The sequence below is a fragment of the Phyllopteryx taeniolatus genome, chromosome 6 (genome assembly GCF_024500385.1).
Source record: "Phyllopteryx taeniolatus isolate TA_2022b chromosome 6, UOR_Ptae_1.2, whole genome shotgun sequence".
Taxonomy (NCBI): domain Eukaryota; kingdom Metazoa; phylum Chordata; class Actinopteri; order Syngnathiformes; family Syngnathidae; genus Phyllopteryx; species Phyllopteryx taeniolatus.
Window position 1 is genome coordinate 1,906,726 of NC_084507.1, and position 27,568 is coordinate 1,934,293.

At 41.8% G+C, this 27,568-nt stretch overlaps 1 protein-coding gene across 7 annotated transcripts in view; it reads right to left on the reverse strand.

The window, feature by feature from the left end:
- The window catches only part of LOC133479539 (low-density lipoprotein receptor class A domain-containing protein 4-like), a 263,673-nt gene that overhangs the window by 64,683 nt on the left and 171,422 nt on the right, over nucleotides 1–27,568 (reverse strand). Inside the window, exon 1 of one of the 7 annotated variants that reach the window (XM_061776674.1) lies at nucleotides 9,295–9,693. The exons of the other annotated variants lie outside the window; for them this stretch is intronic. Coding sequence (XP_061632658.1) covers nucleotides 9,295–9,388 — 94 coding nt within the window. The 5' untranslated portion in view covers nucleotides 9,389–9,693. Of the gene's footprint in view, nucleotides 1–9,294; nucleotides 9,694–27,568 lie in introns of those variants that run through there. 7 annotated transcript variants of the gene reach the window in all.

Genomic DNA, 27,568 nt, shown 5'->3' on the forward strand with positions numbered 1-27,568 from the left:
ATATTATTTTTCTTCTGAAGATGTCTTACTGTACATTTTACTGATCAAGGTTGTTCTGCAAGCTATGTTGCTGGATGACTAGGTTTTTCTTTGTACATTATATCGTAAATCTGTCAACATTGATTAGTCTGCACAGATCCGATGTAAACAGCACCTTCCAATGACAGAAAAATCCTTCATTGTGCAGACTGGCAAGCCCTTGATGATTCTTGCAAATAGAAAGTTGTAAACCTTGAGTTTCTTCAGCCAGCATGTTACTACTGCAGGTCAACTTAAAACAGAGGGTCTGTGAAGCCCCCCAGCTCCTAGGTTTTAACAAGGAGGTCTTTCTTAACATCTTACAAGTTGAGTTGTGTTCACTGTTATAAACTCTGCATAGGTGTCAGAATAAATGATGTTCAATTCTGAAATTCCCTGTGAAGTTAATTGGGAGCTCTCAAAGGGGTATATATAAATTATTTTTAATAATTTTTGATGGAGCTGTGTTTTTTTTTACATTTCACCCATTTACCCAGTGTCTGACTCTTTCCTCAAACTTAGAAGTCTAAGTTTATTTGTATGACACATCAGTCAAATGTAGTAACGAAAACATCTGACTAAAAACAATAACCCAGTTTAAAATTGACATCACATCAACAAAAAACTAATGGATTGGGGGGGAAAAAACATTGGGGAAAAAAATATATATATCATCGTGAACTTGGTGTCTGGCTATAGAGGGAAGGGTAAATATTAGCCTTTACACCGATCTGATTGGCTTGATGGGTGTCGGCCAAATATTTTCATTTTCTGCTGATCGGCTTATCGGCTTTAATGTCATAATTCGCTGATTAGATCAATGACGTCATTGATCGGCTCCGCAAAAGACATTTACTCCGCGTCGCCATCGTGTACAATATATTTTAATCCAAAAGCTAGTTTATTTGTAGCCTTGTCGCATGTCTTTTGACGTAGTACTGTAAATACCTGACAACCAATAAAGTTATTTAAAAAAAACAAAAACAAAAACGTTGTGGGACAGACAACACGGAATGTGTGGATCAGACGACAAGGCATATTTGGTCCTTCAGGATTGCACGATCGATGTCAGACTATTGCAATAAAATCTTGTATTCCGATACCACCGCATCCCGTCTTTTACGATCACTGGGCTTTATCTTGTCAACTCCAACGCGACCGGATACACTCGTTACCATGGCGACGACAACAACAATGGATCGCGCCGTGTGCATTATAAGAACAAAATGGGGGAAAACGTGTGGTGGTGGTCACCGGTGCTCGGGACAGGACTTTAATTCAGCGATTGCTTAAGGTATGTTCACATACTTTGACTACGATACGGCTCGCAAGCAGGCAACAAAATATTATGTAGCCTAGCAAGCTAGTGCTAGCACTAACGGTTGTATGTAAACATGCCAGCGTTCTGTCGAATCATGCTCTAAAGCACAGGTGTCAAACTGGTGGCCCGGGGGCCAGATCCGGCCCGCCACATCATTTTATGTGGCCCGCAAAAGCAAATCCAAAGTGCTCATTGTGTTCTGGTGTAATACCATTGAGATACTTGCAAGCCTGCGATTGGCTGGCAACCAGTTCAGGGTGTACCCCGCCTCCTGCCCGATGACAGCTGGGATAGGCTCCAGCACGCCCGCGACCCTAGTGAGGAGAAGCGGCTCAGAAAATGGATGGATGGATGGATATTTGCAAGCATTTTTTTGTTACCAATCCCCCTTTAAAAAGAAATGTAATAATTGAAAAACATGTTTTCTAGACTTCTGATTTTAAAACTGGTTATTCATCAATGTGTTGTGTATAATGTATGTAATTAGAACATATGTAGTAATCTTTCATTTATATGGGTTCACAGTCATAGCGGCCCTCCGAGGGAAGTCATAACTACGATGTGGCCTGTGACAAAAATGAGTTTGACACCCCTGCTCTAAAGTTTTGGGCTGTGTGAATTTAATTACAATAAAGTAATTTAATTACAGTAAGTTAGCACCCATTATTTCTGTCATATTGTAATGTTGGTTTGACCTGACTGATGAGAATAGAGAATACTTTTGAATGTACTCAGTATACAGTACACAAGTATATACAGTAAATTAACAAGTCATTTAAATAGACACATTGCTCCATCTTGTGATCGGATCAGTGATTGGTTATCGTTTTTTTTAACTCGGTGATCGGCCCCAAAAATCCTGATTGTGTAAAGCCAAGTAAATATTGACTGTAACTACAATCCCTGTCTGTATGTGCAAGTGTGTAAGTGGACCAGGTGTAACTTTGAGTGCATATGCCTTTGTGTGTTTCTTTGTACGTGTTTGCGTAAGCATCAACAAGTCGTTCTATGCCTGTGGTAGCCTGAGGCACTTGAACGATGACCCTGCAGCCACCTACACACTAAAACCACTCATACACAGGATTACAGATCAGACCATTTACATCCACCTGGCTGACCCTGACTGCAGGCTGTTACATACACAGAGACACATTCAGCCACTCCACATGCTGACACAGTGACCCCTTCCTTAGCCAAGAGAGCATGTATATAGATAGCTTTGTCTAAAGATGTAAATTCAAGGAGGCTGCAGCGCATTATAAAATACTATAAATATATTCCACAGGTTTCTTCAGTCTTTCTCATAGGAGCTGCATATACAATTAGAGCTACAACACTGGAATAAACATTTGTTTAACAATTGAAATGTAAAATATCAAAGTTTCAGCTGCACATTTGTTTACTTTACTAGTTTCTCTTTCCTGAGAGTTGCCAGTGCAACAAAACAATTCTCCTGATTGTTGGGGCTGGTTTAGTCTTGTTACAGATTATTTATTAGCTGATGCTTAATACAACATAAAATAATTGCTGTGACTTACACAAAAATGTTGAAAATCTCATTTGTTAAAATTGTTTTGTAAAGCCTATATTTGACAACTGGTGAGCTTTATTACAATACAGTATCTGTTTGATCTCAACCTGGCTCTACTCGCTGTCTGCGCTTTTCCAGTGGCAAAGCAGGTAAAAAGGAACCTTGTTTTAATGGACCCCGATTTAGGATATCAGAAGTAATGGACCATCTGGACAGTGTGTGTCCAAAAATAGTTTCCCGTTGTCACTTAAACTGACTGACAAAGTCTTGTTAGTCCTAGAATTGGCCACTGTTTTTTTTTTTTTTTAGTGTGCCATGAGCACTTTTCAGGTGTGCTGTGGGAAATTATCAAATTTTACTTTATTTCTCAAAAAAATATATTGACAATAAATAATGTATCTTTGTTCATCTATTTATGCCAGTGAGGAATAGTGACAGACAGAACAAATGAATGGTCTTCTATTAGATGGCAGGAAGTACATACAGTAATTAATGTATCCACTTGTTGTGACATTTGTGTTTGTTGGCGTGCCGCGAGATTTTTCAATTGTAAAATATGTGCCTTGGTTCCATAAAGTTTGGAAATCACTGGTCAATGGCAACAGATTTGGAAATTGGAAGCACACTAATTCCTCGCGGCTCATGAAAATAGGGCTGTCACTATTGATTCTTTTTAAAATCGATTATCCCACAGATATTTAATCGAATAATCGAGTTATAACCCCACCCCACCCAAAAAAGTTTATTTTTCTTTTTTAACGAATAATCGGGTAATCGGATGTATACAACAACCCCACCACCACCAAAGTCACCCCCACGCTTCCCCAGCAGGGACGCCTGAAGGGATTAAAAAAAAAGATCCATGAGGCCTTGGTCGAAGCCTCAGTCTGTCAGCATCGCATGTGCGCTAAGAATGCACCAGATATGAGTGAGCTGACGGCCCACTATCAAAAAAATACATTAATCACTGTGCAGCCCACAAAGTATCTCGGGCGGCCGATGCTGTTGAGGTTGATGTTATTTAACACAAATTAGTTTCTATTTCCAATTTACCCTGCAATTGTGTCCACTTGATGTTAAAATGGCTCAGCGGTAACACAACCGAGTTGGGACCCAGAAAATTGTAGTTCAAATCCCAGTCATGGACAGTATCAACCAGGAGACTCAAGGCAAAATGCTATATCCTAATTCCAACATCATATGTATCCATCCATCCATTTTCTGAGCCGCTTCTCCTCACTAGTGTCGCGGGCGTGCTGTAGCCTATCCCAGCTGTCATCGGGCAGGAGGCGGGGTACACCCTGAACTGGTTGCCAGCCAATCGCAGGACACAGGAAAAAACAACCATTCGCACTCACAGTCATGCCTACGGGCAATTTAGAGTCTCCAATTCATGCATGTTTTTGGGATGTGGGAGGAAACCGGAGTACCCGGAGAAAACCCACGCAGGCACGGGGAGAACATGCAAACTCCACACAGGCGGAATTGAACCCGGGTCCTCAGAACTGTGAGGCTGACGCTCTAACCAGTCAACCACCGTGCCACTACATCATATGTATGTATGGATTAATGTTTGTGCCTGCAGGTCTACCTTTCCACCAATAGAGAGTGCTAATACACTGTGAAGGGAGTTTGAATACAGTATAATGGAGGTACAGTGGATATATCTGTATGGAAGGGGGCTTGAATGGCGCAGAGGCAGAGAGATCTGTGTTGATCTATTTTTGAAGTCGACTTTTCCGACCGAGTAAATCGATTTTTTTTTTTACCCCTTTCCCTAGTCCTACATGAAAACGACCTACCTTGACTCGCCTATGAGTACGTCAACAGTGTCAACATGAAACAACACCAGCGTGGTAAGTTTGGATACAATTTAAAACTTTTCAAACATTTTTATATTTCTTTACAATAACTTTGTAATTTACTGAGCGTTTTAGGCCACAAAAAAAGTACAAAATATTTTTGTGCTGTACAAGAATATGGATTGTCTATAATTATTTTTAATCAGAATCAGAATCATCTTTATTTGCCAAGTATGTCCAAATAAAAACGACTGTTAAGAATGGGAAAATTCCATTACTACATAATTTTTCAAGTTTATCATAATTTTCTTAAATGAATAAAAATATATAAGTATTTGGTAACTCATGGTGTAGTGGTGCATTCGCCTGACTTCTGTGCGGGCAGCGTCAGTTTAGTTCCCACATAGTGACAGTGTGAATGCAAGTCAGAGTGGTTGTCCGTATCTATATGTGCCCTGCAACTGACTGGCGACCAGTTCAGGGTGTCGTCTGCCTTTCACCCAAAGTCAGCTGGGATAGGCTCCAGCACCCCGTCACCCTGAACAGGACAAGCGGTATTGAGAATGGATTGATAGATGGATAAAAGTATTTGAAGTTGTTTGGTCAGTTTTCATTCCACTGCTTGTATTGATGTTTTAGATTTTTGCCCTGGTATCGTTTCAGTACCGGTATCGAGGCACTTTATGCAGGTACAGTATCCAAGTCAAAATTTTGGTATCATGACATCACTACTGTAGAGTATTTGCTGAGAGGATTTGTCTATGGTATCGTGTTGCACCAACTAACAGGACACTGAATGCTGAATCTAACGAACAATTTACTTTCTATAAAAAGAAAGGAATCATTTTACCGACAAGTTAGTTATCTAAGTTATCAAAACATGTTAGTTTGATGCCTTCCTCCATTTGAATCCTAGTTTGGAGACCTACAGTAGATTTGGTTACTGGGTATGACACTTTGCGACACTGAGCAAGACGAAAGAACAGAAGACGAAGAAGCCATGCTAACCAACCGTGTTACAGCCACGAGTAACCACTATGAACAGAAAATCAGCAGGTAAATTAATCTCTAGAGTGAAAGAGTAGAGTGTGCTACATAGTAAGCACACAAGTTCTAAAAGTGGAAATTAATCAAAATGTTACCACATACGTCAGCCAGAACAAGGAGCCTATATAAATTATACACTTTTGACATTATAGTATAACTTGGTCAAAACTGTGTCTTAGTATATTAGGTATTTCGAAGAACAGCAATGTTACTTGTGTCTGTTCTCAAAATTACGTCTTTGTTATTGTTTTTTTAAGACTTTACACCGACTAGACTTTATCGATCGGCTTGATCGGTATCGGCCGATAATTACATTTTATGTTGATCGGCTGATCGGCTTTAATGTCATAATTCGCCGATCCGATCAATGACGTCATTGATTGGCTCCGCAAAAGACATTTACTCCACGTCGCCGTCGTGTACCGATCCAAAAGCTAGTTTATTTTTGGCCTTGTCACGTTTCTTGTGATGTAGTACTGTAACTATCTGAGGGCCAATCAAGTTTTATTTCAATCTTGTCGGTGAAAAAAAAATTGGCGGTGTGGGGCTTTTTTGCGGTGCCTCAGACAGACAATACGTAATGCGTGGATCAGACTACAAGACAAATTTGGTCTTTCACAATTCCACTATGTCAGACTACTGCAATAGCCTGTATTCCGATACCACCACATCCCGTCTTTTACGAACACTGGACTTTATCTTGTCAAATCAATGATTAAAATCATTTAAAAACAAAGTAAAAAAACAGCTTAGAAAGATTTAAAACCAAGAGAAAAAAATAAGAGTACAATTAAAACAGCGTACAGTGCAAAAAATATCCTTTAAAAGTGGAAATGCTCTAAAAAGCATGTGAAAAAAGAAGGGTTTTTAACCTGGACTTAAAAACATTTAATCACTTAATCTTAGCTAAGGGACTATAAAACCCATTCATTAATACTTCCATCCATCCATTTTCTGAGCCGCTTCTCCTCACTAGGGTCGCGGGCGTGCTGGAGCCTATCCCAGCTGTCATCGGGCAGGAGGCGGGGTACACCCTGAACTGGTTGCCAGCCAATCGCAGGGCACATAGAAACAAACACCCATTCGCACTCACAGTCATGCCTACGGGCAATTTAGAGTCTCCAATTAATGCATGTTTTTGGGATGTGGGAGGAAACCGGAGTGCCCGGAGAAAACCCAGGCAGGCACGGGGAGAACATGCAAACTCCACACAGGCAGGGACGGGGATTGAACCCCGCACCTCAGAACTGTGAGGCTGACGCTCTAACCAGTCGGCCACCGTGCCGCCCATTCATTAATACTTTACATTATAATTTTTACACTAAAGTTTATATGAACATATATACTGTTACCATGAAGTGATTAAATTTCCATCCATCCATCCATCCGTTTTCTTTACCGCTTATCCTCACTAGGGTCGCGGGCTGCTGGAGCCTATCCCAGCTATCTTCGCGAGGGAGGCGGGGTACACCTTGAACCGGTCGCCAGCCAATCGCAGGGGATATAGAAACAAACAACCATTCGCACTCACATTCACACCTACGGGCAATTTAGAGTCCTCAATCAACCTACCACGCATGTTTTTGAGATGTCGGAGGAAACCGGAGTGCCTGGAGAAAACCCACCCATGCACAGGGAGAACATGCAAACTCCACACAGGCGGGGATTTGAACCCCGGTTCCCAGAACTGTGAGGCAGATGTGCTAACCAGTCGAACACCGTGCCGGCGTGATTAAATTTATACCATGATATTAATTTCAGGCCATATCGCCCAGTCCTACCTGGAATCCGTACTGCATGAACATGAAAAGAACCAGGGGGAGCCAGAGACATTGTTTACAAACCATGAACTGATTTAGACCAGAGAAAGCGAACTATTTTCATGTATGAAAATGAATTTTGGTTATTGCTGTTTTAACACATTTCTAACATGTGCATGTACAAAAAGTGCATGTATCTATAACTGTTTTACAAATGTTGTATTTATTTTAGCAATATTGTGATGTGCTCACAACCATGATAATTTTGGTGACTATAGTCATAATGTGGAATTTGCCTCCAATTTTATCTCTACAGACCATCATTTCTGCTTAAAAAAAGAACAAAAATGACTTTAGCTTGTCTCAACCAAGGAATTCATCAGAGCATGGGCTACATTGTTCAGCCTTGTAAACTTTGTTAGACAAGGCAGCAGACAAACAGGAGCTCTTTTGAACAACAATCAATGGAAGGGTGTCCCTCTCAATAGTGACATGTTGAAATGATCGCAAAATGCAGTTAACATATCAAGGAAACATTTCTCAAAGTCAAATAAGAAAGAAAGAAATCTCCCACACTGCTGTCATAAAGCAACAGACTTCAGTTATTAAGCAACAGTCTAAAAGTTTCAGGAAGTTGACCGGAGTGATCTAACTGGACTACTCTCTACGTGCATCACTGACTTTTTTTTCCCCCTGGGCAAGCAATAAACTCGATGATGCTGCACGACTTTTGCAAGGTGAGCCGTGAGTCAGTGTGCCAGACAAACATACACTACTTGGTTGCAGTGTGGCGTCACTGCAGCCACACTCTGCTGCCAAATCTAAATCTAATGTCTTACATTCATCCCACGTTGCCCGAGCCTGGCCTCTGACCCAATGGAAATTACACATCACTGGAACTCTGGCCTTCTGTCTGGAGCGTTTCTATACATCTGCATGTTGGTCTACGGGGAGTGCATGTACACATATAATTGTGTAATGGTTCTCACCTAACCGCCCGGTTGGGAATTAACCTCCGTCTTATGTGCGTTTCTTCTTTATTCGTCTTTGACTACATGCTGTGACTGTATTTCTCCTTGCCTGTATGCCTGCTCTTCCCCATGAAGAGGAACATCTGCAGTGGCTCTAATAGGCAGCATTTGAGCAGAGCTGATAATGACAGTTTCTCTGTGGACTGCTCAGACAGCAGACAGACATATCATACAATTCCAGCGTTTCCTGTTAGTGCTGACTGCCAACTATTTAACCCTCTGTGGGGATCCCTTACACTTTGTGCACACAAGTGAATGGGACTAAAACAATAATAATAAAAAATAAAAAAAATGTAAAAAGTAATTTATAGAAACAGCCCGCCATAAGACAAAACAGCAGTCAAGTTTCTTGCTTTAAAACATTTAACCTAATCAATAACGCAAACAAAAAGTATAGGTTATTGTGACTGGTGACTGCCCAGCTGCTTGTCGAGGTAATGTAAGTGGCTGCTATACTGTATGAGCTAAAAATACCGTCACGCTTTTACCGACTTCACACTTGAAACTTGAAAGTCATATAGCCACATCAAATGGCATTATAAATACCAGCAGTCGCATTGAGCCTCTGGAAAGTTTTTACCGTGCTGTGCAGACGCACGGAAAATGAAATGATCAAATAAATATTAATGAGAAGCTCATATGTTTGACCCTTTTGGGGGGACGAACGCTTACACGTGTAGTCCTAATGCTGCTACACTTGGACGTGTACATAAAACGGATTAGACACTCCGTCACTGGGCCGGATTTAAGGTCACGGAAAACACAAGTCTGATACTGTACTCACATATCTCCATTCCCTGTGGCTGGGAAGCGGTACAGTTGCAGGAGCAGGTGACATTGGAGTTGCCGGAGCCGCCAGGGGCCGTGAGGTTTTGCATGGGGCTCGGTGGACCGGGACACCGCTCCGGGGAGAGAGCCGCCGCCACCGCCGCCGCCGTCGGGGACCCCCGACGGAAAAACAACGAAAACTTCCAGGCAGCGGCAGCAGAGTCCGCCGCTTCGGCTGACAGTTTCGCACGTATTTTCCACGGTGTTCCTCAGGCCATATTTCTCTCGGAGTGGACTCGGAAAGTGAATTAGTTGCCGGTCCGAGGTTTAGCCATTTTTTTGCGGCTCTCGCATTGTGCAGTTTTCCCTTTTCCACCGCCGCGGTGAGCAGCTGTCTTCGAACTAGACCAGGGCAGACGGGGTGGGCTCAACCCCGCCCACACCCAAACTGACAGCTGCGCTCAACCAATCAGACTGCTGGAGAGGAGGCCCAGCACTGTTGCCTCCATGGACATGAAACGAATCTCTCTGTGCCAAGTCCAACGCAGTACTCTTCAACGAACCACAACGCTTGCTCACAGTTGTTCCTTGACACTATTGTAGTAAACTTATGTCTGCATCACATACATCCTTCAATTCATATCTAAATAATCAAAGATTTTAAAAACAAATGTATTTTATAAATTGTTTTGCATTTATAGCTATACAATGAACCGTAAGCTACATGAACCGTATGTATGTTTGTGTGCAGTGTTGGGGAGGAACTCATTCCATGTAACAAGATTATGTAATTTAATTACAAAATTTATGTAAATGTAATCTATTGCATTGCTGGGAGAAAATGTGTAATTAAATACACAATTCCCATGATTATAATTTTAATTTCATTGGAAAAATAGCCGTAAAACCTTGTTGTTTTGTTTATACGCTATTTCCTTCTAAAGCCGAGCCTTGTGATTGCCTCTCTGGTCATGTGCCATTCCGTCTCAAACATGATTTTGAAAAGGTTAGACTCATAGTTACACAAAAGAACACATAGAAATTTGACTTTCGAATGGTTTCATCTTCATAATGTTGCCCTTTTTATATGGAACATTCACTTATCTGGGTTGCCACAGACACACACACACATGTGTGTGTGTGTGTGTGTGAGTGAGTGAGTGTGAGTGCGAATAGTTGTTTATTTGTGCCCTGCGATTGGCTGGCGGCCAGTTCAGGGTGTATCCCGCCTCCAGAGGTGGGTCGTAACGCGCTACATTTATTCCGTTACATTTACTCAAGTAACATTTTTCATAATCTATACTAGTCAGAGTACTTTAAAGGCACTGTACTTTTTACTTTTACTTGAGTATTTATATGAAGAAAGATCGATACTTTTACTCCGTTAAAATGATCGACATGCCTTTCGCTACTTTTATTTATTCATTCTTGCGTGTGCGTGCCTATTTTTAGACTCCATTTTCGACTTCCGCATAGGGTGCCCGTTGCACCAATCAAACGGGATCACTAATGTCATTTGACTCCAATTCACCAATCAGACGACACAAGGCAGTCACATGACCGCACACGTAGCCTTCGCGAGCCAATCAAAATGACTCATTTTGAGATAGAAAAAAACAGCCGAGCGAGTGTGTTTAAAGACCAAAGAACACCAGCTTTGTCATGCAGCTCTTCAATTGTGACTGTCCAAACTTGGATATTTCAGCCCACTTCTAACTTGAGAAAACACATTGCGGTAAGTTGCAGATGTTTCTATTGTTGTTTTGACAGTGGATATGGCAACATTAGCATTATCCCTATGGTGTCGCACACATGCACACAATCACTAAGTCGGTTCTTCATGAAGTCATTTAAGTGAATCAAGCAAATAATGTTTCTGTAGGGCCCAATGTATGTGTTGTTGTTTTTTGGGCAGTTAAAGATTGAAATGGTGGAAGGTGTGTGTCGACTCCCATATATTATTATTTTTTTCATTTTATTTTATGTTCATGCTCTGATTTAAAAAAAAAAATCTGAAGTTACTCACAAGTTACTCTTTACTTGAGTAGTTTTTTTCATTGAGTACTTTCTTACTCTTACTCAAGTAAATATTTGGATAACTACTTTTTACTTTTACTTGAGCCATATTATTCAAATATAACAGTACTCTTACTTGAGTACAATATTTGGGTACTCTACCCAACTCTGCCCGCCTCTCGCCCGAAGATAGCTGGGATAGGCTCCAGCACCCCTGCGACCCTAGTGAGAATAAGCGGTACGGAAAATGGAGATATATATATATATATATATATATATATGCATGATTTGTCATTAGGTCAACATGGTATGGTTTTCCACACGCTCTCCACATAATGCAACAAATGTATTGATATTTCATCATGTCTTGTTATCAGTGTATTATTTGTGTAAAGAAAAAATCTATGGTTAATTCCAAAATAATGATCTATGGTGTGAATCCACTTTTTCAAGGAAACATCCAAGGTGATGCATTTATTCGAAATTAAGAAAAGTAATCAAAATGTAATGCAATGGAATTAGTTATATTACTTTGAGAAAGTCATTGGTATAGTTACACATATTAAACAGGGTAACTTGTAACCAGAAGTGGGTAGAGTAGCCAAATATTCTACTCAAGTAAGAGTACTGTTACTTTACAATAATATGACTCAAGTAAAAGTAAAAAGTAGTCATCCAAATATTTACTTGAGTAAGAGTAGTCAGATATTTTTTTTTAATCAGAGCATGAACATCAAATAAAATAAAAAAATAATAATATATAGGAGTCGACACGCACACCTGCCACCAGTTCAATTTCAACTGCCCAAAAACCAACAATCATATATTGGGCCCCACAGAAACATTTTTTGCTTTATTCACTTAAATGATTTCATGAAGAAGCTGTTTGCTGACCAGACTTAGTGATTGTGTTTGCATGTGCGACACCATAGGATAGCGCTAATGTTGCCATATCCACTGGCAAAACAACGGAAACATCTGCAACTTACTGCAAGGTCTTTTCTCAAGTTAGAAATGGGCTGAAATATATATATAATAAGTGTGGGCAGTCACCATTTAAGAGCTGCATGACAAAGCTGCTGTTTTTTGAAGTCTGTAAAGTAAGCACACTCCCTTGGGCCGATCCTTCTTCACATGAATACTCAAGTAAAAGTAAAAAGTGCAGTGCATTCAAAGTACGGGACAGTTAGTAATATAAATAAGTATGCATGTGTGTGTCTGACTAGCAGGGGAAGGGGAGTGTGGGGTGGGAGGGATGTTGGCTGAAAGCGTTGATTTGAGTCAGAAGAGTAGCAGACGTCCGGGTTGTGGTTGACAATGGCTCTGGGAGGGCAGACCAGAGGGGAGGAGGAAGAAGAGGGCTGGCCTGGTGTGTTTTTTGGGGGAGGGAAGACCGCTTCAAGTTTCACTCCCTTGTTATGGCTGGCCTCAACCAATGAAGAAGGCCTTTGAAGAAGGCAACCTTGAGTTGACCCCCGCACCAGTCTTGTGGTTCAGGGCCACATGTGCTGCAGAGAGGTATGACCCCCAATGTCCCCTTTAACCCACTGTATCCCTTCTGAATCAGGCAAACTGCAAATGGCTGCATCTAAACACACATACTGTACAAATACTGTTCACTCTATTACAGTACTGTCTACAGTCTAAAAATAAACTAGGTTATTCAAATCTTAGAGAGACTCAGAATGCCACTTTGGACCAGTCAAACTGTGCTCTCTAAACCATAAATAGTGCTTACAAGTGGTCCTTAAAAAATAATTGGCACAGGGGCAGATAAAAAAAAAAAAGAAAATAGATATTGACAGACAGAGAGACAGACAGACAGATAGACAGACAGACAGACAGACAGACAGACAGATAGATAGATAGATAGATAGATAGATAGATAGATAGATAGATAGATAGGTAGATAGATAGATAGGTAGATAGATAGATAGATAGATAGATAGATAGATAGATAGATAGATAGATAGATAGATAGATAGACCCACCGACAGATGGGTTTACGTAACGATGGGTGTTTCATTCATCCTGTGAGGGAAAATAAATGACTAGTCATCAAAATGTTGAATATTTTAATATCATATTTATCTTCACCAGGTTGGTTTAATGTTTTCACACAGCAGTAAAATGAAATGAACCCCGAGAAAGCAAAATGAAAAATCTTTAAATAAGTGTTGCATCAATGATTATGCTCAATAAATATTTACTTATACAGTGGGCGCATGCACGCGCGCGCACGCACACACACATACACACACACTTACACTGACTAAAAAAGTTAAAAGTTATACAAGGCTAGCAATATTTAAAAATGCATTCATGGATTTGTTGTCACATAACACACTTCACCTCATAAAACCATGAAGCATTTAAAAATATATATATTTAAAAAGGTTGGTTTAAAACCATTATATATTTAGCATTGCATTGTTTTATTGTATTTTTTTATGTTTATGTTGTCTTTTCATTTTGACAAATGAACTGGTCATATATGCATATTCCATGTATTCTTATTCCCATGGATTCTCTCTTTTGCTACTCACAAACATCCCAACACCACCAAACAATGCACGTACACTCAGACACGCACAGTCTGTCTGGAGCGTCAATTTAGTCCCCTAGGGAGCATGCAGTGTGACACCACTAACAGGCCAGACCAGACTAGACAGCCAGCAGACAGATAAATACCAGGCCCTGCTGAATACCAAATGCACCCTCCTCCATGGCTGCAGTCTGCGGACACGCACGCACGCGCGTGCGCAAACACACGCACACACTTAATCGGTCACTTAATGCTATCCACTTGTCTCGTGCACTTGCTAAGCACAACTTTTCGTTTGGTTTTAAAGATATTGAGATGAGGCCATGAAAAAAACTGCACTACATAAAGGTCCCAAAAAGGTTTTTATCATCTCCCTCTCATTGAACAAAAAACGAGGATTGGGGTCCCCCTTAGAGGCTCTGTGGTGGGTTGGGTGACATGATATACAGCGCCATCTTGTGTCTCTGCTGGGAAAAGGCGAATTCATTCTCCCATAATTTAAAAATAATCATAAAAAAAAGATGTTCATTTATATGGTCTGTTTGTATATCAGTCCATTGCCTCATTCTGTTAGAAAACATGAGGGGACACAGAGGTGCACCTCGTCGTCGTCAGTGCCAAACCAGATCCGGGCTTGAGGCGAACCATGTTTGGGTAATGTGGTGCCACTTTTCACGGTCTCTGGCAGTTCTCCAGAGCACTCTTGCACTGTTGAAATTGGGTTGAAAATGATTAAGATATGTTTTCCTCTGACCACTTCATGCCTTCTTTCCTTCTATTCTCCCTACAAGGCAAAAAAAAAAAATCCTCCATTTTACCTTTTCTGATGTAATATCCAATAAATTTGAGTTGACCTCATTCAGTTGTTGTCATTACCGGTCTTTCTTGATTTGGATGTCGTAAATGTGATTCTGTCAATAAAGGAGATCTTGAACATGTGTCGTTAAAACTACATTTCTGCTGCTGCAATATTTCTCGGCGTTTCCGCCGAGAACGTCTCGGGCTCACATCCATATGTCAACAATGGCCATACAAAGAGTAGGCGAGTTTTTAACTCCGACGATAATTTTCTGTCAGTGAACAAATTCTGAAAGCATCCTTTTGCCAGTGCAATTCTTCTGTGGATTTCCTTTTTATTGCGACTGTCCGAAATTATCAGTGTTCCAATGTAATTGAAAGATTATACCTGTTCAATGATCCGATCTCCTAGATCTCCAAGATTACAAGATGGTTCAAAATCTGGCACTGATTTTGATATACTCAGAGGTGCACAGTAAAATGTAGAATGCTATGAATCCTACTTTCCTTGTAGAGATTGTTATGGTGGTTTGCATTATTCCTGCGTTGAATGCATGTTTAGACATGCTGGCTTTTAGTTTCAGGATGACTATGCTTCAGTGTTAAAAGAAAACAAAACAAAAAACTTCCATACAGGGGACTTTTTTTTTTAGTGGTTGGATATGAAGATGCGGAATGGTGGAAGACTGGTTAGTACATCTGCCTCACAGTTCTGAGGACCGGGGTTCAAATCCCGGCTCCGCCTGTGTGGCGTTTGCATGTTCTCCCCGTGCCTGGGTGGGTTTTCTCCGGGCACTCCGGTTTCCTCCCACATCCCAAAAACATGGTAGGTTAATTGAAGACTCTAAATTGCCCGTAGGTGTGAATGTGAGCGCGAATGGTTGTTTGTTTGTATGTGCCCTGTGATTGACTGGCGAACAGTCCAGCGTGTACGAAGTTAGCTGGGATAGGCTCCAGCACTCCCGCGACCCGCTTGAGGATAAGCGGTTCAGAAAATGGATGGATGGATATGAAGAGAGCAGGAGCGAAAATACAAATAATGGAGCTTAGCAATGATGATGATAATGATGAATGGACACTCAACAAAACTGTAACAATTACTAATCATGTGCAATAGGATGTTACTGCTTAAGACACTAGGAAATTCAGAATTTCAACACCCGAGAATGATTGTAGTACATCAGGACTATTTTACCATTCTTTAGCATTTGTAGTCATTATCATTACATTGATAAGTAAATGAGGACAACTTCCATCCATCCATCTATCCTCAGCAGGGTCACAAGTGAGCTGGAGCCAGTCGCAGGACACAAAGACAAACAACCATGAAGACCTTTTGAGTTACCAATTGACCTAAAATGCATGTTTTTGGATTGTGGAAGGAATGAATACACAGGAAATAGTATGAATGAATGATGAAACAATGAAAAAAACAAAACTAATAGTGTTAAGTGAAGTACAGTACAAATTGGACAGCACGTCAGTCACTACAATGCAATAATGCAAAGGCATTGACCGCACAGGAAGAAAGTTTGCATCCGTAGTAAAAGCAATCATGTGGTTGCACTCTTTATTTTCTACTGTTGTATTTGACGGACATTACATTCAACACTCAGGTAGACAAACTACTACAAGTTGACATTTTTTTTTGCACTATACAGAACTGTATTTGGCCATCACGCAGGGTCGTTTTTTTTTTTTAATGGGGGAAAAGGTTTCGAGGCTACATGCAAGGTAAACTACGGTATTTGTCTTCCAACAGCATTGTCAATAACAGAAACGACAAATATAATTTGTGATTCAATATCATGCTGAAATAATTTCAGGTATTAGCAGAACCAGCGTCATAGGTCAAAAGAATTAATCCTTCCATTTTCTACACTGCTTATCCTCACTAGGTATGCTGGAGCCTATCCCAGCTAACTGCAGGCGAGAGGTAGGGTGTTATGAAGTCTGCTTAAAAATTACGTAGAAAGATTACGTATACAAAATACAGTAAGAACTGTAATTTACATTTGTTTGGTTAAATCTATCAAATCACTTTCATGCGTCTTGAGTTATATAAAATACAGGTACTCCAGAAATGTGGGCCATTGCTTGCAAAGGAGATTTGTCAATGTGCACACAAATATGAATTTTTATCGAGATAAATTAGGTCACTGATGGTGGAGTGGTACATTTGCTTGACTTTGGCGCAGGCAGCATGGGTTCAGTTCCCACTTAGTGGTGGTGTGAATCTGAGTGTGAATGGTTGTCTGTGTCTATATGTGCCCTGCGACTGACCAGTGACCAGTTCAGGGTGTAGTCTGCCTTTTGCCCAGAGTCGGCTGGGACAGCCTCCGGCACCCTGTGACCCTGAACAGGATAAGCGGTATTGCGATAAGCAAAGTTACCACTTCTTATAATATTCATAAATTAACCTCCATCCATCTCCTAGCTGACAAAGCTGAACAGCTACAGAGACCAAAACGAGCCGAGTCAAATAATCTGTTTAAGGTTTAACTGTTAGCTCCGTGTCTTCAGCAGAAGGCTGAGTAAAATGCATGCCTCTCTTGCCAGTTAGATTGCAAACCACAGAGAGTCACATTCAATAAAAACATCTGGCATGCCACATCGTATTATTTTTTTTTCTGGCTACAGTACTGTCATATCCTGTCTCTACAAGTGTGTTTTGCACACACACGCACACACACACACATACACACACAAACCACACAACAAGCCTGACCCAGACTACTGATTTTTAGTTTAGTTTTATTCCCAAAAGGATGCACATTCCCACAATGTGTATTATACAGATTTAGGTCTCAAAAGAAGTACACAGGGAGACACACCTTGCATCCACCTTTTCATTTGAAAAAAAACAAAAACACCCCTCATTCTCTTATTGCCGCAGGAATCACTGCAATGACACCATAGCACCTACTGAAGTAAAATAGTGTCCAGGTCTGAAAGGAGAAAAACAAGAAAAAGGGGATTGGCCGGCATGTCAATGTGTATCAGTCTGAGTGTAAATCACACTTAAAATGACTGATCAAGGAAGAGACAAAATGAGAGGTAGAGGAAGAGAAGGAGGAAGATAAGAAAAGATGACAAATGGGAAGGAAGAGAGAGAGGTACACAGAGCGAAAGAGTGGATCATCAGCATGTATGGAGCTCTTTTCACCCCTGTGGTAGGGCCCTGCTGAGCATTGTAATGGGCTGTCTGCCCAGCTGGGCCGATGAGCTCATGTCTGGCTTCAATGCCAATCTCCTGAATTGGCACATGGCTTGGCAGGGCGAGCTCTGACGCACCACCTCACCCTAACCGCCTCAGGGGAAGCACCAAACATGGCCGAGACTGGAAAAGTATACAAATAATGAGGAAAAGAGAAAGAAAATTGACAAAGGGTGCCAGAGACCGCAAATGTGTATATCATGATGTGTCGGTGTGTGTATCTGTCAGCCATTTCTGTCACAATACTGATAAGAGCCCCAGACCAGACGGCAATAATTACACAGCTTCTGAGACAGACAGCAGCTATAAATGTGTGAGTGTGTTTGAAAGTGAGGGTAAAAGAGATGTGATGTTGTGAGATGTGTGCGTGTCCGTGTGCATGTGTGCAACTTTTATGCAGCCATAAACAGTGGTGATCACAGAGTGTGGACAGTGCTGGTTATAGCCTCCTGCTGTTAAGACTCTGTCCCAAGAGTTACAAGCACGCACACACGCATGCACATACAGTTTCTTGAAGAACTGAAGGGTGTATGCCAAAGGAGATGAGATACTGTAGTATGGAATGAATTTGTTTTGGCTTCACAGATTATTATTCTTGCTTTGAAAGAGGAGAGGAAAACAACTGTATCGTTAAATTGTGGGGGTGAAGAAGTCACGTTGTAATGAACCCTGTATATCATGTTTGGGCATGTATGCATCCTCATAAACGAATCATATTAAAATTATCTGTTAGGCAAGGTAAAATGTATTCAAGTGAACAATGAATTGACATGAATTAACAATGACCCTGCTATACACTCCAAATAAGGTTATAAGGAATAAATTAAGATTATCCAATACAATATTTTTTTTTATGTTGCATTGCCGTAACATGGAAATTATTCACTGTTCACTATAGTTCAATAGATGTACTGCAAACAAAGAAAATATGAGGTGTGGTGTACCAACAAGTCATTCACTGCATCAGACAGGAAACACAGCAACACTATACAGTGCAACAACTTTTACTTTACAATCTGAACCACATTAAAAGACAACACATCAACTTGAGTACCAATTTTCTGCTGTGTTAGAAACCAACTTTAGAAAGCGAGATTACATTACTGTAATGTCTCAGGACCTCCGTTCAACTTGTGCCCGAGCAAGTTAACCATGTGTATTTACACTATTTTGTCATTTCTAGCCCTGTATCCTCTAATCCAAATGCTTTGTGTGTGATTGATTACTTGGTAGACTCACAGCGATGACAAATCTGCTTGACCAACTAATGAATAGAATTGCAACCATTTCACGTCATGGCCATAAAATGCCATCTTACATAGTTGTTATATTCTTTTAAATATGAATTAAAAAAACATAAAACCTCCAAAGTCATTTTAATATCTAAGTCTGCAAACCTCATAAAAGATACATGCAACTGAATGAATCATCAATGCTTTAAGTTTAAACTTCAATGGATTCTAGTACATAGTGCCAACATATAGAAGGCAAAAGATAGGATGAGAGAACTTTAGCACTATTTTCTGCGCTCGAAGCTTGGATGATCATTTCACTTGTCATCATTTTCTTCTGTTCCTGTGCTTTTGGCTTCTTTATTAAGCTGGAAGTGTAAGTTAATGTCGGTGAAAACTGACTAGGTGAGAATCATTAAATAAATCAGTAAAATGTACTGCCTGTACAACTTGTCCTACTCACTTACTGAAATTATGCGACACCCATAAATCGCTTATTTCAATGAGCTAAATGTGATTTAGCTATCATTAATTTAATTACACCTGTGTTTTTTCATGCTGAGACAAGTCAAAACGTCTGCTGTACAAAATGTCTGTGGAAGTGCAACCTTCACACACCCTCTTTTGTTCATTACCAACACTCCTTTCACTCACAACAATTGTTTTGTAGAGGTCATTCACTTACCACCATATGAAGTAGTACTAGGGCCACACCAAAAATTGTAAAAGTGTGAGAACAGCGAAAACAATAAGGCCTTAATGTTCAGAAGAGAGTTGTGGCATTACTAGAAACAGGTCATAGCGATCTACAGACGATTTCCCAAACATTCGAATATCATGTAAAGGTTTATTTATTTCCATAATTCCATCCAAAAAGTTAAACTTTCATAGATTATAGATTCAGGGCCCACCATTTAAACAATTTCAAGTGTTTATTTGTTTATTTTTTTACATAATTTGGGCTTCCAGCTAATAAAACCCACAAACTCAGGAATTCAAAGAAGTTGAATAGTGTGAAGAAATCAGCCCAAAATTTACAAGCCATAAATGTGTTAAACTGAGTGTCACACACTAATCATATACTCAACTCAAGGCACATGCACAGGTTTCCTCAGGTGTCATTAAATTGCTTCAGTTTGGTTCAATTGTCTCAGTTGGGTTCAATATGGGGAAGACTGCAGACTTGACAACTGGCCAGAAGACCATCATTGATACCCTCCATAGGATGGGTAAGCCACAAAAGTTCATAGCTAAGGAGGTGGCTGTTCACAGAGTGCTGGGTCCAAACATATAAATGGAAAGTCTAGTGGAAGGACAAAAAGTGGCAGGAGAAGATGCACCAGCAAAAGAGAAGACTGTGGGCTTCAGCGGATTATCAAACAGAGAAGATTGAAGAATCTAGCAGAGAACCAGAAAGAGTGGAATGAGGCGGGAGTCACAAATTCAAAAACTACCACATTCAGCCGCATCCGGGAGATGGGCTACAACTGTCGGGTTCCTCGGGTCAAGCCACTTCTGAGCCTGAGCCAACGTAGGAAGCGTTTCAACTGGGCCAAGGAGAAGAAGGACTGGATTGTGGGCCAGTGGTCCAAGGTCCTCTCCAGCCGAGGCATAGAGGGGGTCCGGTTTGGTGGCCTCAGTACTGCATTTTTGCTTTTTGCAGATGATGTGGTTCTGTTGGCTTCATCAAGCCGGGATCTAAAACTCTCATTGGAGCGGTTCGCAGCCGAGTGTGAAGAGGCTGGGATGAGAATCAGCACCTCCAAATCTGAGACCATGATTTGGTCATTGAAAGGCCTCCTTGAGGAAAGAAGAGAGCCACTTCATCCCACATGAAGTAAGTGCTTGCAGATTCATTTCCGCTTACATGAACGGGTTTTGTCAGCTCAATTTTGTATTGCTTGCATCACAAATGCCTCTAAGACGTTTGAAAAGAGTGTCAATGGATGACACTAGCGTTTCTATAGTGTGCATGGTCGCATTGTGTGACACAGGCAGACTTTGATGTCTGGCTGTCACAGCAGACACCTGCCATCACGGCGTCGTGTTCGTTCTATTTTATCAGGCTTGAAAGTTGTCAGTCGGAAAAGGGTGGCGTGCCCTCTCCGGGTCGGGGATGAGATCCTGCCCCAAGTGGAGGAGTTCAAGTATCTTGGGGTCTTGTTCATGAGTGAGGGAAGAATGGAATGGGAGATCAACAGGCGGATCGGCGCAGCGTCTGCGGTGATGAGTTCTTTGTATCGGTCCGTTGTGGTAAAGAAGGAGCTAAGCCGAAAGGCGAAGCTCTCTATTTACCAGTCGATCTACATTCCTATCCTCACCTATGAGGATATACAAGCGCCCGAAATGAGTTTCCTCCGCAGGGTGTCCGGGCTCTCGCTTAGCAATAGGGTGAGAAGCTTGGACATCCGGGAGGGGCTCAGAGTCGAGCCGCTGCTCCTCCACATTGAGAGGAGCCAGATGAAGTGACTCGGGCAATTTGTTTAGGATGCCTCCTGGATGCGTTATGGGTTATGGTGAGTTGTTGTATTTAACATTCATTGTTAAGCCAGTTGTGTTCATTTATTTTTGCTGTGTTTTATATATATATATATATATATATACCTTGACAGCCTGTCCATGAGAAAAAATATGCCTACTCTAAACCAGTCTGCGGTGCAAAAAAGGTTCGGGAACACTGAGTTACAACATACAGTACGTCACTAGATGTTGTAAGCGGCTTCCAGATTGCTATCAAATGTAGAGAGACTGAACAAAATCAACTAAACTAAAGAGACTGTTTTCCTCTGCTCCTGTCCTGGTCCATCCAGACCCACATAGACCATTTATTGTTGAGGTTGATACATCGGAGGGAGGAGTTGGCGCGGTGCTTTCCCAGCGATACCCGGAGGATGGTAAGGTACACCCCTGTGCCTTCTTTTACATCATTGGTGTTTGTATGGGGAATTTACGCCCCTTGTGGAGACATAAGGGGTCTTCAAGAATTTTGCTAATAAATGTTGATGTGAGATTTTATCAAAGCCATTGAAGTATCTTCGTTGTTCAAGGATCTCTGTTTGTGTCGGAGGAACTAAAGGTAGCTCGTTGTTAAAGTGACTGGGAGTGTCATGGCAACGTTGAGTTGTACAATGAACAGTCGGAAACACAATTAACTAGCCGAAAATGAGACCCTTCCATTGATCAACAGCCCCAGACACTTACTCATCTCAAGCCTGCCACTTGTGGAAACAGGTAGGCTATCACCACACCGAACACCATCCACACCCACGGTAGAACAAAACAACAGCACAATGAAATTGGCTTTCAAGCTAGGACTGCCACTGCAGTTATGGGAAATGGGGTTGGTTTTCACACGGGTTGGTTGTCACACTTATTATACCTTGCCACCAGTGGGTACTTATTGTCTCTCAACTTGTGGTCTAGCCATTTATGAAAATGGTATCATAGCTCACCTACAGTCTTCTCTGGAGCAAGACTGCTGCACTTGATGTTTTGTGTTTTTCATGTCAAATTCTAAATATTCAGCTCCTCAATATTTATTCTAGATTTTCACACAATGGGTTTATAACAAAACGTTTTACCCTGAAGAAGTTTGAAAGGAAAGCTACAAATTTAGATTGTTATCTAACTAAATATTTGTTATAAATTTGTTATCCTTGATGTAGCACAAAATTCCAGTTGGGATTGAACGTCACATTCTCTTTGGAGTTGGTTATCTCAACCACCCAAGTCCATCCGGGGGACTGCCAAGTTCTTGGATCTAAATTACAGATGTTGCTCAAAAATAAATGAGCAAGATGTTACTGGAGAAGTAGTCAAAAACAGGCTAGTTTTCAGTGAGGACCAAGAGCGTCAGCTGGAGGAATATATTGATTACAATAAACAAATGGTGTTAGTTCTGTTGTATCGAAGCGATGATTTTGATATATGTAGACTTTTAAATAGACCAAAACATCTGGTTGGCCTCTTTTATGTTGCAGACAAATGGTTTTTGTCCTATCTCACTGAGAGAACTTTTATGGTAAACTTAGATACATGCTCTTTGAAACTCTATGATTTAACATGTGGTTTGGCCATTTATTAGTCATTTTGTACAAACTCCATCTTGGCAGTGTCTCCAGGAGGCAAGGCGTGAACTTCCACAGCTACAGTAAGCTGTCGATATATACAGCTGTACATCTCTGTGTCTCCTGATGAAACCAGTCTAATGGATGGTCTTTTTAACTGTATTTTTAGACATATAATCCTGGATGACAGAGAGGTTTCTCCATCTTAACTAGGATGACAATGAAGTTTTAGTCATCGGTCCTGTGGCCCCTGAGAGAGAAACTTTTAACTAAAGTAACAGCACTACCTTTAAATTCCTCACCAAAAGTGAAAAAACTCGGAGTTATTATAGACTGTGAGCTCATGTTTATCCTTAATTTTAAAATTTAACAGCAATAGGTTTTTATCATTTGAAGAACATAGCAGGAGTCCACCCCTTTCTCTCTGGGACCAACGCAGAGACGCTTTAATCTCTAATGACATTGTTGACTATAATGCCCTGTTTTCTGGTCTCCCCAAAAAGAGTATGTCAACCTTAGAATTACAACAGAAATCGGCAGCATGTGTCCAGAAGGTGGGAGCACATTACACTGATTTTATAATTGCTACATTGGCAACCTGTGTGTTTCAGAATTGATATTAAGGGTATTTTTACTGGTCTTTAAATGTCTCAATGGTCTTGGGCATTCCTATCGCTCATAAATCCTTTTACCTTAGGAGCCCTCGCAAGCGCTGAGGTCCTCTGGATCTGGTCTTTTAGTCTCATCCCTAAAGTCAGGACACGCCCTCACGGTGAGGCAGCGTTTCAGTTTTACGGCCCCTGTTTGTGGAACAGCCTGATGGAGAACCTCAGGGGTGCAGAGAATATTCTTGTTTTTTAAGAAAAGGGTCAAGACCAACATTTTTTAATTTAGCTTTTAACAAATTGTATTAATTTTACTTACTTACTTTTACTTATCTTAGCTTTTATTTGACTTTTATTTTCATTCTTTCATTAATATTTATTGTATCCTCAGAGTGAGCCCTTTGCACTGGGAGCTTCGGGGGGCCGTGGTTCGTGATCATGCCTCAAAGGGTTCACAGTCGCCATGCGTGCAGGCTGTGGCCTCCATCCTGTTGGCCTGTGGCCACGGCCTATGGTCTGGTCCGTGAGATAGTGTTTCCTCACCTGGGTTTTAAATTCATGTAAAGCACTTTAAGTTGCATTTTTTGGGATAAAAATCTGAATCATCTTTATTTGCCAAGTATGTAAAAAAACACACACAAGGAATTTGTCTCCGGTAGTTGGAGCCGCTCTAGTACGACAACAGACAGTCAAATGACAGAGAACACTTTTGAGACAAAAAGACATTGACCAAAAATAAATAAATAAAAGTCACTGAGCAATAAAGGGTTGATAGTTCTCTGGTAATGCCGGTACATTTAAAAAAAAAATATATATATTTTTTTTTGACAATTGTACAAAAGATACAGTGTCCTCTAGCACTTAGAGCAGTTTGAATGACTAATATTGCAATAGTCCGGTGCAATGACCATTGTGCAAAGGGCGTCGAGACTTCAAGGAGTGTATGCAGTTTAAAGTGACGAGTAGTGCGATAATCTGGGACAATGTTGATTGTGCAAATGTTGCAGATACTCCTCAATCAGTGTACAAATGGAGCAGATCCTACTCTGGCATGAGTGGCCAGTATTGGTCAACAACAGATATACAAATAATGCAGCCTGGTGAGACTACTACAGTGAGTACACGAGTAATATATAATTGGCCCCACAGAAATGTGACAACGAACTCAAGTCAAAAAATTGCCAGCATGTTGTAATGGAATTGTAGGTTAGGTGTTTAAAAAGTTGATTGCAAGAGGGAAGAAGCTGTTGGAATGTCTGCTAGTTCTAGTTTGCATTGATTGGTAGCGCCTACCTGAGGGAAGGAGCTGGAAGAGCTGGTGACCGGGATGTGGAGGGTCCGAGAGGATTTTGCACGCTCTTGTCTTAGTTCTGGCAGTGTGCAAGTCCTCAAGGGTGGGTAGGGGGGTACCGACAATCCTTTTAGCAGGTTTGATTGTCCATTGCAGTCGGAGTTTGGCCTTTTTTGTAGCAGCACCAAACCAGACTGTGATGGAAGAACACAGGACTGATTCGATGACCGCTGTGTAGAACTGCCTCAGCAGCTCCTGTGGCAGGCCGTGCTTTCTCAGAAGCCGCAGGAAGTACATCCTCTGCTGGGCCTTTTTGAAGACGGAGTTGATGTTGGTCGCCCACTTCAGGTTCTGAGAGACTGTAATTCCCAGGAACTTGAAGGTCTCGACGGTTGACACAAGGCAGCTGGACAACGTGAGGGGCAGCTGTGGCGAAGGATGCCTCTGATGTTCAAGATCATCTCTACAGTCTTGAGCGTGTTTAGCTCTAGGTTGTGTCGGCCGCACCACAGCTCCAGCCGCTCCACTTCCTGTCGATATGCAGACTCGTCACCGTCCTTGATGAGGCCGATGACAGTGGTGTCATCTGCAAACTTCAGGAGTTTGACAGCCGGGTGCGCTGAGGTGCAGTCGTTCGTGTAGAGAGAGAAGAGCAGCGGAGAGAGGACACAACCTTGGGGCGCCCCAGTGCTGATGCTGCGTGTGGATGAGGTGGTCTCTCCCAGCCTCACCTGCTGTGTCCTGCCTGTCAGGAAGCTGTAAATCCACTGGCAGATGGCAGGTGAGACGCTGAGCTGGAGAAGCTTGGATGAAAGGAGTTCAGGGATGATGGTGTTGAACGCTGAGCTGAAGTCCACGAACAGGATCCTCGCGTAGGTCCCTGCACTGTCGAGGTGTTCTAGGATGAAGTGCAGTCCCAAGTTGACTGAATCATCCGCAGACCTGTTCGCTCGGGAGGCAAACCGCAGGGGGTTCAGCAGGGGACCTGTGACGCTCTTGAGGTGGTGCAGCACAAGACGTTCAAAGGACTTCATAATCACAGATGTCAAGGCGACAGGCCTGTAGTCATTTAAATGGTGGAATGATGGTGGAGCGTTTGAAACAGGATGGTACTTCGCACAGTTCCAGAGATCTATTGAAGATCTGAGTGAAGACTGGCGCGAGCTGGTCCGCGCAGACAATGAGGCAGGATGGGGACACATGGTCTGGGCCTGCCGCTTTGTTAATCTTTAGTTGTTTGAAGATGCGTCTCACATCCTGTTCGTGGATGTTAAACGCAGAAGTCAGAAGTGTGATTGTGGTCTGTGGTGCGGCTGGGTGGGTGTGGGGTGTGAAAGTGTCCTTTTCAAATCTGCAGAAGAAGGTATGCAAGTCGTTGGCTAGTGTGCTATTGTTCTCAGCTTGGGGGGGATCGTTGCTTGTAATTAGTCAGCGATTGGAATGCATGCCAGACTGATTTGGAGTCGTTAGCGCAAACTGTTTTTCCAACTTTGCTGCATAGTTTCTCTTTGCAATGTTAATTTCTTTAGTCAGCTGGTTTCTAGCTTGATTACACAGGGCCCTGTCCCCGCTCTGATATGCGTCCTCCTTAGCTTGGCGAAGCTGCTTAAGTTTGGCAGGGAACCACGGCTTGTTGTTATTGAATGTGCGAAATGACTTTGTTGGTACACACACATCTTCACAGAAACTGATATAGGATGTGACAGTGTCCGTATATTCATCCAGGCTGCCAGCTGAATTTTCAAAGACACTCCAGTCTGTGCAGTCTAAACAGCTTTGAAGTTCCATCTTTGCTTCATTGGTCCACTTTTTCACTGTTTTCACTGTAGGCTTCCCACATTTAAGTTCTTGCCTGTACGTCGGTATTAAGTGAATTAAGCAGTGATCAGACAAGCCCAGAGCTGCGCGAGGTATAGCACGGTATGCGTTTTTACCGTAGTATAGCAGTGGTCTAAAATGTTATTTTCCGTGGTAGGACAGTCGATGTGCTGCTCGTATTTAGGGAGTTCGTGGTTGAGTTTAGCTTTGTTAAAGTCCCCGAGAATAATGAGGGGTGAGTCGGGGTGTTTTTTTTCCATTTCGTTGACTTGTTCGGCGAGCGTTAGCAGTGCGACGTTCATGTTAGCTTGATGCGGGATGTACGCGCCAGCGAGAATGAATGATGCGAACTCACGTGGCGAGTAGAATGGCTTACAGTTCAAAAACAGCGACTCCAAATGCGGGCTGCAGTGTGTGCTGAGCTCTGTGAGGTCCGTACACAATTTTTCGTTGATATAGAAGCAATCCCGCCACCTTTTGTTTTCCCCGATGATTCCATGTCGCGGTCTGCTCGGTGAATATGGAAGCCGGGAAGTATGACGGCGCCATCGGGTACAGAGTCGCAAAGCCAGGTCTCCGTAAAGCACATGGCGGCGGAACGTCCGAAGTCTTTACTGGTCTTTAACAGGAGATGAAGCTCGTCCATTTTGTTGGGTAGGAAGCGTACATTCGCGAGGTGGATCGACGGGAACGCCAATCTG